This window comes from Dasypus novemcinctus, chromosome 4 (genome assembly GCF_030445035.2).
Source record: "Dasypus novemcinctus isolate mDasNov1 chromosome 4, mDasNov1.1.hap2, whole genome shotgun sequence".
Classification (NCBI taxonomy): domain Eukaryota; kingdom Metazoa; phylum Chordata; class Mammalia; order Cingulata; family Dasypodidae; genus Dasypus; species Dasypus novemcinctus.
This window is the reverse complement of record NC_080676.1, coordinates 73,880,773-73,894,993: the sequence shown is the minus strand read 5'-3', so window position 1 is coordinate 73,894,993 and position 14,221 is coordinate 73,880,773. Positions and strand designations below refer to the sequence as shown.

At 38.9% G+C, this 14,221-nt stretch overlaps 1 protein-coding gene across 7 annotated transcripts in view; it reads right to left on the bottom strand.

Moving 5' to 3' along the window:
• The window catches only part of LRCH3 (leucine rich repeats and calponin homology domain containing 3), a 129,127-nt gene extending 118,462 nt beyond the window's left edge, over window positions 1-10,665 (bottom strand). For 5 of the 7 annotated variants that reach the window (XM_058295654.2, XM_058295657.2, XM_058295655.2 and 2 more), the window contains exon 1: window positions 10,346-10,659. In XM_058295654.2, the coding sequence (XP_058151637.1) occupies window positions 10,346-10,607 (262 nt within the window). In that variant the 5' untranslated portion in view covers window positions 10,608-10,659. Of the gene's footprint in view, window positions 1-10,345 lie in introns of all 7 variants that reach the window. The other 2 variants (XM_058295652.2, XM_012528036.4) reach the window with 2 other exon arrangements.
• Window positions 10,666-14,221: the final 3,556 nt, after the last annotated feature.

Below are 14,221 nucleotides of genomic sequence, written 5' to 3'. Positions count from 1 at the left end.
ACAAAGTGAAAAGATGCTGAGAATTCAGTTTTTGTACAAGAAAGTGTGTGAACCAGAGACCAGCCCCCATTCCACAGCCCCACAGTGGCTGTGAAAATGGCAATAGCTGTGGTAACAAGGTCCAGATTCCAGAAGGAGCTGGCCAAGGCAGGCAGAGGAAAACTCATCCTCCAAAAATTGGGATTGAAAGTCAAGGTTGGTCTGGGGATCCCTTACATACTAGTGTGGACGCTATCCTTGGTCTTGGTCCTCTGGATAGCAGTAGCTTAGAGCTTCCCACCAGCATCCATAAGGACCTATATCTCAGTGTACCTTTTTTTGGTTAGCTTTCTTTCTTTTGTGTATGAGAGATTCTTGTTTATAGGAGATTCTTGTGTATGAGAGATGCTAGCTTTAGTTTTGGCTCTCTTGGCAGCAACAGCTTTTGGCCTCATAACAGCATCTACAGGGATGTAGAGCCAAAGTACTTTTTTTTTTTCAGTTGATTTTCTTTTGTTTTTTGGTGTTTTGTTCCTTGGGTTGGTTCATGTTTAGAGTGGCAGATACTTGAGGGACCAGCGTGGACCTCGGATTTGGTTTCAACCTCAACCATAGCACAACAGCAGCATCTAGTTGCAAACTGGCATTCAACAAAAGACCTGGAGAGACAGTATACTTTTTCTTTTTTGGGGGTAATGGGGGAATGTATTTTTTCCCTTCCCCTCTCTTTCTTTCTTTTTTTTTCTTCCCCTTCTTCTTTTTCTTGGTCTAGCAGACTGAGAAATCAGAGAACTAGATTTCCAGAGTGAGCATAAATAATACTCAGAATGTACAGTTCTCAACAAAAAGTACAAAACGTATCAGAAAACATTTTCATCAGTAATAGTCCTATAAAAGATGTTAACTATGTTTAGTTATTGCCTGATCTTGCTCTAACCTTAAAATTGTATGATTATTGATCTCCGTTGCATTTATTCTAACCCTCCCCAAATTATCTACCCATTTTATTTTATTTTTTTTAATATTTATTTTTTATTTATTTCTCTTCCCTTCCTCGCCCCACCCCCAGTTGTCTGCTCTCTGTGTCCATTTGCTGCGTGTTCTTCTGTGCCTGCTTGTATTTGTCAGCAGCACCGGGAATCTGTTTCTTTTTGTTGCGTCATCTTGCTGCATCAGCTCTCTGTGTGTGCGGCGCCACCCTGGGCAGGCTGCACTTTTTTTCACGCTGGGCTGCTCGCCTTACAGGGTGCACTCCTTGAGTGTGGGACTCCCCTACACAGGGGACACCTATGCGTGGCACAGCACTCCTTGCGCACATCAACACCGAGCACGGGCCAGCTCACCACACGGGTTGGGAGGCCCTGGATTTGAACTCTGGACCTCCCATGTGATAGGCAGATGCTCTATCCATTGAGCCAAATCCGTTTCCCTCTACCCATTTTAAACATCAATATTACCCTTAGTATTCACTGCTGTATGCATTATTGTTCTTTGTTGTTGTTTTATGCCTTTATATCAGCAAAATATGAAATTCTGAGGGGAAAAACCTTTTATCTTAAAATGAAAAAAGAATTTGACAGAAACTATGCCAGAGGAAGCCAGTCTCTGGAATTACTAATCAAAGACGTTAGATCAAGTCCCTTAAATAGGACTGATAAACTAAAGTAAAACATGAAGAAGGAAAAAAAAAAAAAAGAAATCAAGGAAACAATAAATTAACAAAATGAGAACTTCAATACTGAGATATAAATTACAAAGAGGTACCAAATAGAAATTGTGAAGCTGAAAAGTATAATAAATTAAATGAAAAATTCAATAGAAGAGTTCACCATACTGGAGCAGGCAGAAGGATCAGCAACTTGAAGATAAGACAAATGAAATTGTGCAATCTGAGGAGCAAAAAGAAAAAAATAATGAATAAAAATAAACAGAGCCCAAGGAACCTGTAGGAAAGCATCACGCATACCAATATATGCATCACAGGAGTCCCACAAACAGGAGCAAATGAGAAAGGGGCTGAAAAAATATCTGAAGAAATAATGGCTGAAAATATCCCAAATCTGATGAAAGATATGAATATACAATCCAAAAAAAGTGCAACAAACTCTAAGCAAAGCAAAAAAAAGATCCACATTAAGACACCTTATAATCAAACTGTACAGTGCAAAGACAAAGAAAGAAACTTGAAAACAGCAAGACAGAGTGATGTATAACATCCAAGGGATCCTTAAAAAGACAAACATAATTTCTCATTAGAAACCTTGAGGCCAGCTGGCAGTCCTGACAGAAGAACATTGTCATCAATTATAATATATATGGCAAAACTTCAAAATTGAGGGAGAAATGAAGACATTTCTGGATAAACAAAGGCTGAGTGAGCTCAAGTCTTTCATGATGAAAGGATATACTAGACAGTAACTTGAAGCTGTACCAAGAAACAAAAGACCTTCAGTATAGGTAACTATATGGGTAAATATAAACGCCAGTATTATTGAATTTTTCATTTGTAACACTGTCTTTTACTTCTCATATGGTTTAGATTTCAAACGAATAAAAACAAAGATACACTGTTATTGGGCACACAAGGTATAAAGGTATTAATTCCTGACATGAACAATATAAATGGGAGAGATAGAGGAATACAGGAACAGTATGTATGTAGCCTACTAAAGTTAAGTTGGCATCAATATAAACTAAAATGTAATAGATTTATGATATTAAATGTAATCTCCATGGTAACCATGGAGAAAATATCCAAAAAAAAACCTACACAAAAGGAAATGAGAGGTGATTAAGAATTGGCTCATTACAAATGATCATCTAACAAAAAGGAAGGCAGGTCAAATGGAGGAAAGAGGGCCAAAAAAGGAATAAGATATATAAAAAACCATCAGAAAAATGGCAGAAATAATTCTTGCCTTATCAGTAATAACCTTAAAGAGATTAAACTCTCCACTCAAAAGGCAGAGACTGGCAGAATCAATAAAGAAACATGATCCAAGTATATGTTAACTCTGATCAAGAGACAATCTTGGGAAGCGGACTTGGCCCAGCGGTTAGGGCGTCCGTCTATCACATGGGAGGTCTGTGGTTCAAACCCTGGACCTCCGTGACCTGTGTGGAACTGGCCCACGTGCAGTGCTGATGCACACAAGGAGTGCTGTGCCACACAGGGGTGTCCCCGCATAGGGGAGCCCCATGCACAAGGAGTGCACCCCATAAGGATAGCCACACAGTGTGAAGGAAAGTTCAGCCTGCCCAGGAATGGCGCTGCACACACAAAGAGCTGACACAACAAGATGACACAACAAAAAGAAACACAGATTCCCGAGCTGCTGACAACAACAGAAGTGGACAAAGAAGAACATGCAGCAAATGGACACAGAAAACAGACAACTGGGGGTGGGGGAGGGGAGAGAAAAAAAGAACTTAAAAAAAAGAGAGAGAGAATCTTTCATCAGATTTGGGATGTTTTCAGCCATTATTTCTGATCAAAAAGGTTGAAAGTGAAAGAATGTAAGAAATTATTCCAAGCAAGCAAACAAAAGAAAACAGGGTTACTGTAAATAGTAGACAAAATAGACAAAGTAAAAAACTTACAAGATTAAATAAGAACAGAGGTTAAAAAACTGTTTTAAGAAATAAAGAAGTACATTATATACTGATAAAATGAACAACTCAACAAGAGGCTGTAACAATTATAAACATATATTCACCAAAAAACAGGGCACCAAAATGAAGCATTAACTTTACAATAATGTTTGGCAATTTCAATGCACCACTTTCAATACTGGATAAAAAATCTAGACAGAAGATCAACAAGGAAATAGACGATGTGAGCAACACTATAAACCAATTAGATCTAACAGTTCAGCCATTAGAGACAAATGATCTACCATCATTAGTCATTAGATATATGTAAATCATAACTATAATGATACTCCCTCACACTCACCAGCATTGCTATTATATAAAAAATTGAAAATAAGTGTTGGTGAAGATGCAGAGAACAAGGAACCTTTGTGCATTGTTGGTGGGACTGTAATGTAGTACTGCCACTGTGGAAAACAATTTGACAGTTCCTCATAAAGTCAGACATAACTACCATATGACCCAGCAATCACACTTCTGGGTATATATCCAAAGACTCAAACAAGTATTTGTATATCAATGTTCACAGCAACATTATTCACAACAGCAACCCAACTGTCCATTAACAGATAAATGGATAAACCAAATGTGGAATATATATATCAATGAACTATTATTCACCTAAAAAAAAAAAAATGAAGTGCTGATACATGCTATAACATGGATGAACCTTGAAGACATCACATTGAATGAAATAAGCCAGGAACAGTGGGATAAATATTGTTTGAGCTCTCTAATAGAAACACTTAGAATAAGCAAATTCATAGAGACCAAAAATCAGAATAGTGATTACTAGGGGCTGGGGGGATGAAGGAAAATGAGGAGTGACTGCTTAATGGGTAGGAGTTTCTGATGGGATGATGAAATAGATAGTGGTGAACATCACAGAACAGTCAATGTACTTTATGTCACAGAACTTACACTTAAAATGGTATTTGGGAAGCAGACGTGGCTCAACTGATAGAGCGTTAGCCTACCATATGGAGGGTTTGATCCCCAGGGCCTCTGACCTGTGTGGTAAACTGGCCCATACACAGTACTGCTGCATGCAAGGAGTGACATGCCATGCAGGGGAGCCCCCACGTAGGGGTGCCTCACGTGCAAGGTATGTGCTCCGCAGAGCCGTCCCATGTAAAAAAAATGCAGCCTGCCGAGGAGTGGCGCTGCACACACAGAGAGCTGATGCAGCAAGATGATGCAACAAAAAAGTGTCACAGTTTTCCAGTGCTGCCAGATAATGCAAGCGGATGCAAAAGAACACACAGCAAATGGACACAGAGAGCAGACAACAGTGAGGAAGGGAAGAGAAATAAATAAACTAAATCTTATAAAAAAAAAAAAAGATATCTATGTTATGGGTTATTTTACCACAATTTTAAAAAAAGAAATAAAAAATACATAATGAAATATATCTGATGAAATAATTTGATGGCTTGGATTTACTTCTTAAAAATTCAATTGTCAGTTTGTTGGTGGGGGTATAAATGAAAGACTGGCCATGAGTTGATAAACTGAGCGATGAATACTTAGGGTTTCAAATACTATTTTTTCTTTTACATTTATTTGAAATTTTTCAAATATAAAAGAAAAAACCGATTTTTTTTTTTAAAGTGAGAGTATATACTGTCATGAAGAAAATGTTTAGAAGATTTCAAACCAAATGTTTACTAATAGTTATTTCTAGTATATGTAACTATGGGTGATCTTTACTGTCTACTTTAAAACTTTCTGTACAACTGTTAATATCATAATAGTCTTATGAGAAATGACTTTTAAAATCTACTAAACTGAACCAGTCTGATTAATAAAATAAAATAAAGTCTTGTTGCTTTCCATTCTTACCTCATCACTAAGGTCCTAACAGGATTCTTCCTGATTTGAACATACACTATGTAGACAATAAATGTGCCAGTAGATAGTTAATGCTTCTATTAACAAAGAGGAGAGGACATGCTTCAATGGCACTCTTTGTTGAGCAAGATTTTGTGTCTAAAAGAAAACATTATATATCCCCCTCAGCCCTGGTATGCTAGCATCTGGCAATTACGGCTAAGTACCCATTTACTCCCTCCTCCCTTTGCCTCTATCCTCTCAACCATTATTTACTACTGTTTTAACTCTTGTCACCATAGCGACAGACTGCCTTCATAAATATAAAAACAAATTGCTAAAAAAGTATGATTTATAAACAAAAAACACAGAATACAATTTCATACAGCTGCAACTATGGTCCCTATTTGCTATCAGTGAAAGAGCACCACTCCACTATATAACCTCAATCACACTTTTCGTTCATAAAAATAACTGTTACTACAGCTACTCCATGTTTACAACTTTATGAATTCTATCACAGGACTTGTTATTCAACATTTTTTTAAAGATTTATTTTATTTATTTATTTCCCCCCCACACCTGCCGCTTGCACTCACTGTCTGCTCTCTGTGTTCATTCGTTGCACATCCTTCTGTGTCTGATGGTCTCCCTTTGCTTGGTCATCTTCCTGTGCCAGCTCTCCTCGGTGCATGCTGCTAGCTCTCCAATGCGCTGGCCAGCTTGCCTTCACCAGGAGGTCCCGGGAATCAAACGCAGGGCCTCCCATATGGTAGATGGGAGCCCAATTGCTTGAGCCACATCTGTTTCCCCTGTTATTCAACTTTGTTTCAGTGTTTTCTCAGTCTGATTCGTCTTCCCCCTTTTTAAATGCTTTTGTGCCCCATGAATGTCAGTGACCAGCTTCTCCACCCTCCACTTTCTCCAAAAACCTTATAAACTCTAAACTCTCTCTTGAATTTATGTTGTAGCCCTAACTTTGCTCTAAAGTTCAAGATTCACATTTCTATTTCTAGGACATGATTAATGAAATGTACTACCAGTCCCTTAAAGAAATATATGAACTCAAGTTCTCTGTTGGTATAGCTTGGTGATCAAAAACTCAAATTTTAGGACCAGATGTATCTAAATTTGAGTTCCAATTCAGTCTTATATAAGCTAGGTGACCTTAATCAAGTTAATCTCTTGAGTCTCAATTTTCTCACCTGTAATATGGGATCAAAAATAGGATTTACAACTCATATGGTTATTGAATGTACATGTTTTATATATACAGCTTAGCACAATATATTGAGGGCTCAATAAATGTTTGCTACTCTTGCCAGTAGCATTACCATTTTCCTAGTCTTCTAGGTTTAATGTGTCATCTTTGACACATCATGCCCTTTTTTAAAAAAATGAATTCAATAAGCATTTGTATTTTATCTTTATTTTCCAGTATGATCTCTGTGTCTCAGGTTTTCATTTCCTCATAGATGTGGATTATTACCACAGCCACCCAACCAGATTACTTGATTTTAAATGCTTATAGAATAGGCCTCTTTTTATTTTTGTTTCCCTTGCATTATCTAGCATATTGCCTTACATAGAAAAGTTCTTCTATTAGGCAACTCATATAATCTTTATATCTTATTATTCCCCCACTAGATTCCAGTGAGTTCTTTTGAGGGCAAGGAGTGACTTGGTTCTCTCTGTATACTCAAACCCACCAAGGTCTGCCTCAATAAATGTTTGCTAAATGAATGAATGTTAGTCTCCCTATCTCTAAACCTATCATCAGCCTAGCTTCCTCATATGTGAAAAGCTTCTCTAATCCAGTCATTTTTTTTCTGGCCAAACTGTCCTTACCACAAATCATTAAGAGCAGTCTCGGGAAGCAGACTTGGCCCAGTGGATTACGGTGTCTGCCTATCACATGGGAGGTCTGTGGTTCAAACCCCGGGCCTCCTTGACCCGTGTGGAGCTGGCCCATATGCAGTGCTGATGCGTGCAAGGAGTGCCCTGCCATGCAGGGATGTCCCCCCGCACAGGGGAGCCCCATGTGCAAGGGGTGCGCCCCGTAAGGAGAGCTACCCAGTGTGAAAGGAAGTGCAGCCTGCCCAAAAATGGCGCACACACCTGGAGAGCTGACACAAGATGATGCAACAAAAAGAAACACAGATTCCCAGTGCCGCTGATAAGGATAGAAGTAGTCACAGAAAAACACGCAGCAAATGGACACAGAGGGCAGACAACTGGGGCGGGGGAGGGGAAGGGGAGAGAAATAAATAAATAAATAAATCTTTAAAAAAAAAAGAGCAGTTTCAATGTATTAGTTAGGACTTTAGTTTTATATCAAAAAATTCAACTCAAATTAAGCAGAAAAGGGAATTTATTTGATTCACATGATTTCAAAATCCAGGGATAGTACTAACTTTAGGTATGGTTGTTGATCCAAAGGCTCAAGGACTATCTTCAGAACTTGGCCTCATTCTTTCCACTTTTGGCTCTGCTTCCTATTTACAGGCAAGATATCTACTATTAGTTGTCTCAGCAAACCCCATGTTCAAACATGCATCCTTTTCAATAGTTCCAAGAGAAAATTCAGAATTAACTGTCATGTATACTACTGGAAAATCTGCCCATCTTTGAATAATCACTCAGAGGTTAGAGAGGAATAGACTCACTGACTGGCCATTAGCTAGACCTGAGACATGTTCATATCCCTGAGTCAGGGTGAGATCTACATTACTGAGAGGGGTAGTTCCCTAAGAAAATCAGGGTACCATTATCAGAAAAAAAGGGGAGTGAATGATGGATTGGCAAAAGTCACCAATATTCCTTATATCTCAAGACTCTTTACATGTTATCCACCACTGCCTGGAATGCTTTTCCTTCTGTTTTCTGCCCATCCAAATCCAACTTAGATCTTTTGTCCTCTAATAAGTTTTCTGTGATTTCTCCTATGATTTTCCTTATTCACCAGATCATGTCACCATTCCTAAATAAATAACTCACTTTTTCTCAAAAGCTATCTTTTTAAAGAAAAGAAGACAAATCCCAAGAAAATGTTCCTGATGTATTCTAATCACGTTCAATTATAAATTGTACAGGTAATATATTGTTTGTTTCTTATAATATAAACCCTTGAAGGACAGCAGCTCTACCATGTACATTCTATGTATTACGAAAAACAGTCCGTGACGCAACTTTGCTATGTCTAACATTAAAATAATTTTAATAATTCAAATAAGTGTGGACAATATATATTTAAAAATTTAGAGCACAGGAAAAGAAAACATTGGGATTACTTGTTATTCTTCATAAATGCCCTTGGGTTTTCTTTTTTAGTTAATAAAATGTTTCTAAAAGGCTCAAAAGGTAAGATAATGTACAAGATAAACTCTTGTAATCAATTTGCTCTTTAGCTCCAGGCTTAATGTAGTAATACTGAAATGACTCACACCAATATGAAATCACTACGTCTTATAGCCATCTCCTGAACATAATCAGGAAATTGTAGGTATGAATGACAGTTTTTGATGTTGTCTTTCAGAACACAACAAAGACAAGTGGCTGCTCATACCTTACTTGGCAACAAAGTTTATCACTCACTAAAAAATAAATCAAATTATATTCAGTACAAATGCCCCTCAAAACAGATTAAACAAGTAGGTATTTATTTCCTCAATAGAGCAATTTTCTCTTTGGAAAGAACGGTTTCTTGAATTAGTTAAACAATACTGTCTATTTTTCTAACATGAGTGAATCATATGAAATACTTAATCTTTAATGATTGTTCAAACATTGAGAAGATGTGAAATCTAAGATTTTAAAACAAATACATAAAACTGAATAGATATAATACAAAAAGCACTGCACATTCTTTGGTTGCAAAATACCTTATGAAATAAAATATTTAACTACATCATACTATACAAATTTACATAGGGGTTTTGTTCTTCCTTTGTATTTGTATAAAGGATTAACAGACTTCAGTTTTTAATCTACTCCCTGTGGAAACTTATTTTTAAACACGAAAGAAACATTTTACTGAAAAACTCAGTCTCCAGACATTGTTCTCTACAACTAAGAAAGCCAAATACTACCTAATTTCTTATTCCTGTGTTCAAAAAAATGTTTAAAGCAAAATAATGTTTTAAAAGCGAAAAGAAACCATAGAAACATAGTAGGCAATCTATGTATCCTTTCTATGTAATTTTCTATCAACTTTGGGGGGAGGGCATAAGGAGTGAGGGAGGTTATTATTTACTAAGTGGAAAGTAACGGAAGCCTGAAGATTGCCTCCAGTTATTTTTACATTTGGTAAGTCAACTCAAGTAGATCGAGGTGGAGAAATAAAAAGTTACATCACTTAGGTTCACATTAAAAACAACTCTTTCGGGAAAGAACAACAACAACAACAACAACAACAAAAACAACCTCCCTTCTGACAAGGAAGCCACCAGCGAACGACATCTCAGCTATTAGGGTCGATAAAGAACGCGCAACATGCCCATGCCCAAGTTTTAGCAAAATCAGTTTGGCATCCCACATCCGAAAGGCCCTATAGAAACGCGGGTGGGGCAAGGATCTACTTCAGCAGTGCATAAGTTAATTTTATAGTTTTTTTATATATAATTTTATATATAACGAATCACGTATCAATCCCCGCCGGTCCCTTTTCCGCACCGGCACTAGATGCCGCAGTCCGCCGCCTTGCCCCAGGCTCGGGATCCGGCCCTCGGGACTCAGAAGTTTGGGTCAATCGGCTTCTCTCCGTTACCCGGATCCTACCCGAAGTCTAAGGAGCCAGATGCTGTAACTACCTCCGAGGGTGTAACTACCACGGGCTGGGGAGGCCCCCCGATCTCCTGCCGGCAGTGATGCCCCCTGCCCCACTCACCAGCCCGGGTGGTGTCCGTCAGGTCGTGGTCGGCCGCTCCCCGGGGAAACTCCCTCAGTTTCCGGCCGCTCAGGCTCAGCACCCCAGTTACCGCCGCCTCCTCCAGGGCTCGGTCAAGGGAACGACTCCACGAGCCCGGAACAGGACCAGGGGCTGCCCCGGAGCTTGGACCGCAGTTAACACCAGAGAAGTTACCTCCCGACGTTACTGGCCCAGAGTACTCGGCAGCCGCGGCCAGAGTCACCAAGCCTGCGGCCGCCATTTCCCAGCCGACACCTCTACCGTGCACCAGCTCAACGCATGCGCAGCCAAGACTGATGGGTGGGCGGGGAAGGGTGCACACTGACCCGGACCGTCCCTTGATGGGCAGGGCTGCGGTGCCCTTGTGCGGATCAAGACGCTAATCCCCCGCCCACATCAAGGTTAAAGGAAATTTAAAACTCTACTCACAAATCTTAGCTGTCCCCCCACTCAAGGATCCCAGTAGCATTTCTAAAACGCTTCTAGGAAAATGTTTCAGACAACGCCTCTCACCAAAACTTCTATTCATTCCTCCGTCAGTAGTGAAGGATTAAAATAAGCATTAAGGCTTAATTAGCACTGTAGCTGCCAGAAAATTGGGGGTAGAAGTATACGACCTTAGGTATCTCCCAACCTCTGTCAATTTATAAGCCAGATCATGTAAGACAAGATAAAAGTAACTTTGTGGATTTACTACTACTTGAAGAAAAAATACTACCTCGGCTGCCGAAGAAACGGTCAAAATTGAAACCAAGTAGTGAAAAGTGGAAAATACCACTTCACCTTAAACCATTTAGATCTTATTTATTTTGCAAGTGGTCTCTAGCAGTCTTCAGTTTTAAACATTCAATCCATTCCTCCTGTGGTGTAAAATTCACCTATAATTAATCAACTAGCATATACTGTAGTATATGGCAGATACCATTCTTTTCTTAGAGAAATATCATCTAATTGTGGAATTCAAATTTACCAATTAGAGAATAGGACAAAGGGTTGAGTAGTGATGGTGGGGATTAGCTGCTCTTAAAAGTCAGAGAAAAGCAATTTACAGCATTAGGTTTTGAATCAAAACTAAAAGATTATAAAATGGAAAACTGGAAGGTGAGAGCAATATTACAGATTCGGAGGAGGATCAGTATGAACACATTTACACGAGTTATATGAGTTATAATGGTATATGTGAAGGACATTAAGTCCATAGGTCAGAAGTTCATGTAACAAAAGAAAATAAGGTTGGAGAGATACTACCCATTATTCAAAACACAACTCTTCAATGAAACCTTCTGGATGAGTACCTCCCTGAACTCCTGAATAGTCAATGCAAGAGATTACAAAATGTCATCTCACTATGCTAATAACTCATTAGCAATGGCTTCCCATTGAGTTATGTACTACATTTTAGGTTCTTCAGCAGTTCCACAATCAGCCATCAACATGTTATGAGCACGGGTCACCACCAATAGGCGGTGGTATATTTATAATTCCTGCATATTTATCCAATGCATGAAGTAGTTATTGTTAGTCTGGTCTTCCTAAAATTAGTTTACATTATAGTTAGATTTTAAGCTTTTTAAGAGGAGGAACTTGTTTTATAATTTTTATTTACGATGACTAAGGACAATTTATCTATCCCATGTTAATGCATTATAAAGTTATAGAACTAGTTGTCAGGTTTTTTTAAAACGCACCAGTTAGTCATCTACATTTGATGACCTATTACTTCCCACATTTACACTAAATTTTTCTGATAAATTATCCATAATTTGGCCCTATTCTTCCTATCTACATACACATGCCATTATAATTCCAACATAGAATGCTAATCCTGGCCTCAGAACTTCTGACCAAGTATATAGATTGATGACTGATGTTTGTCTATTCAACTAGCTATTAAAGCCCTTGATATGATAGACACTATGCTACAATTATCTTCTGTATCCCAGGACTGAACTTATCATAGGAGTTAAAATGTAGTAAGAATGAGTGGGGGAAAAGCAGACAATAAAGATTGGGAGCAAAAGGAGAGGAAAGAAAAAAATATGTAGACAAAATAAAGATGTCTGTGGATATGGCACGGAAATGAAGATGTATCATGTGAGAAAAAGATCTAATTAGAGAAAAGATGGAAGAGAAGATAGATCAAGGGATTAATTAGAGAAAATAAAATTTCTGAAACTTCTACATATTTGGTGTTTGACCTACAAAGTATAGACACAGAAATATAAGGGAATTTTCACCCTACTCCCTCAATCATCTCCATAAAGTAGGTAACATCATTTTGTGAGAAAGAGGCATAGGAAACAAGAGTCTTGGAGAAGCGTACACCAAAGAGACTAGGGATGAAAAGAAGTGATGAGAAAGTTGTAAAAAGGCTGTTGAGCAACAAGAGTACAGAGATCTACACTTTATTCCACTACTTTTCTATGGTCTGGATGCAGGAAGTAAAAAATAGGCAGTGGAAGTTATTAAGTGTTAGGAACTAATATGGTCAACTTCCCTGCTTCATCCAGTAATAAATTGTAAAATAATTACAGGCTGAACATTAATTCATTCAAGAACAGAGGCAAAAGGTTCTCATCTAAATAGCTCTTTACAGCTCTGTATCTCCCTTCATCATGCAGAAATAAGTCATTTTTCCTTCTTCTATGCACTAAAAATTTATTATGGTCACTCCTTTAAGATTCCACTTTTATGAACTCGATAGGACCAGAATCTTGGCCAATCTATTCTCTTCACACATAAAGCAAAGAAACTGGTCAACAAATGTTTAGTCCTTTCCTTTCTTACTCCTTTAATAAGCACTAGTAATTGACTTTCTAAACTTTATATAGGGAACTTTATATAGGCAAGCAGATGTGGCTTAGATGATGGGGCCTCCGCCTACCATATGGGAGAACCTAGGTCGATATCAGGGCCTCCTAGTTAAAAAGAAGAGAAAGTATGCCTGCGCAGCAAGCCAGTGCCCATGTGGTGAGGCAAGTGCCCACGTGAGTGCCCGCGTGGTGAGCCAGTGCCTGTGTGAGTCACACAGCAAGATGATACAAGAGAGGAAGGGGAGAGTCAAGGTGAAACACAGCAGACCAGGAACTGCGGTGGCGCAATTGACAGGGAACCCCTCTCCACATCAGCATTCCCCAGGGTAGAATCCTGGTGAATCCTAGAGAAAGACGAGAAGACAAAAAAGAGAAATAGGTAAAGACCATACAGTAAATGGACACAGCAAAAACAGTGGGGGGTGGGGGCAGGGGGAGGGGAAGGGGGGAAAGGAAGAAAAAAATAAATTTGCTAAAAAAACTTTGAATAAGACAAAAACATTTGTACAATGTAACTTTCTTCTCAGGGGAAAACAGAAATGGAAGATGTGAAATTAAACCCATACACACTTCCTTTGTAGGAAACAGCTCCCAACTAATCTTTTTTTTTTTTAAAGATTTTATATCTCTCCCCTTCTTCCCTGTTGTCTGCTCTTGTGTCAGTTCACTGTGTGTTCTTCAGTGTCCACTGGCATTCTTGTGGCACCAGAAAACTGTCTTTGTTGTATCATCTTGCTGCATCAATTTTCTGTGTGTGCAGTGCCACTCCTGGGCAGGCTGTGCTTTTTTTACATGGTGTGGCTCTCCTTGCACATGGGGCTCCCCTATGTGGGGGACACCCCTGCATGGCATGGCACTCCTTGCTCACGGCAGCACTACACATGGGCCAGCTCACCACACAGGTCAGGAGGCCCTGGGTTCAAACCCTGGACCTCCTATATGGTAGGCAGATGCTCTATCAGTTGAGCCACATCTTCTCCCTACTGATCTTTAAACATTGGTAAACCTCATCTGAATCTACACAAAACAATGACTTTCTGTC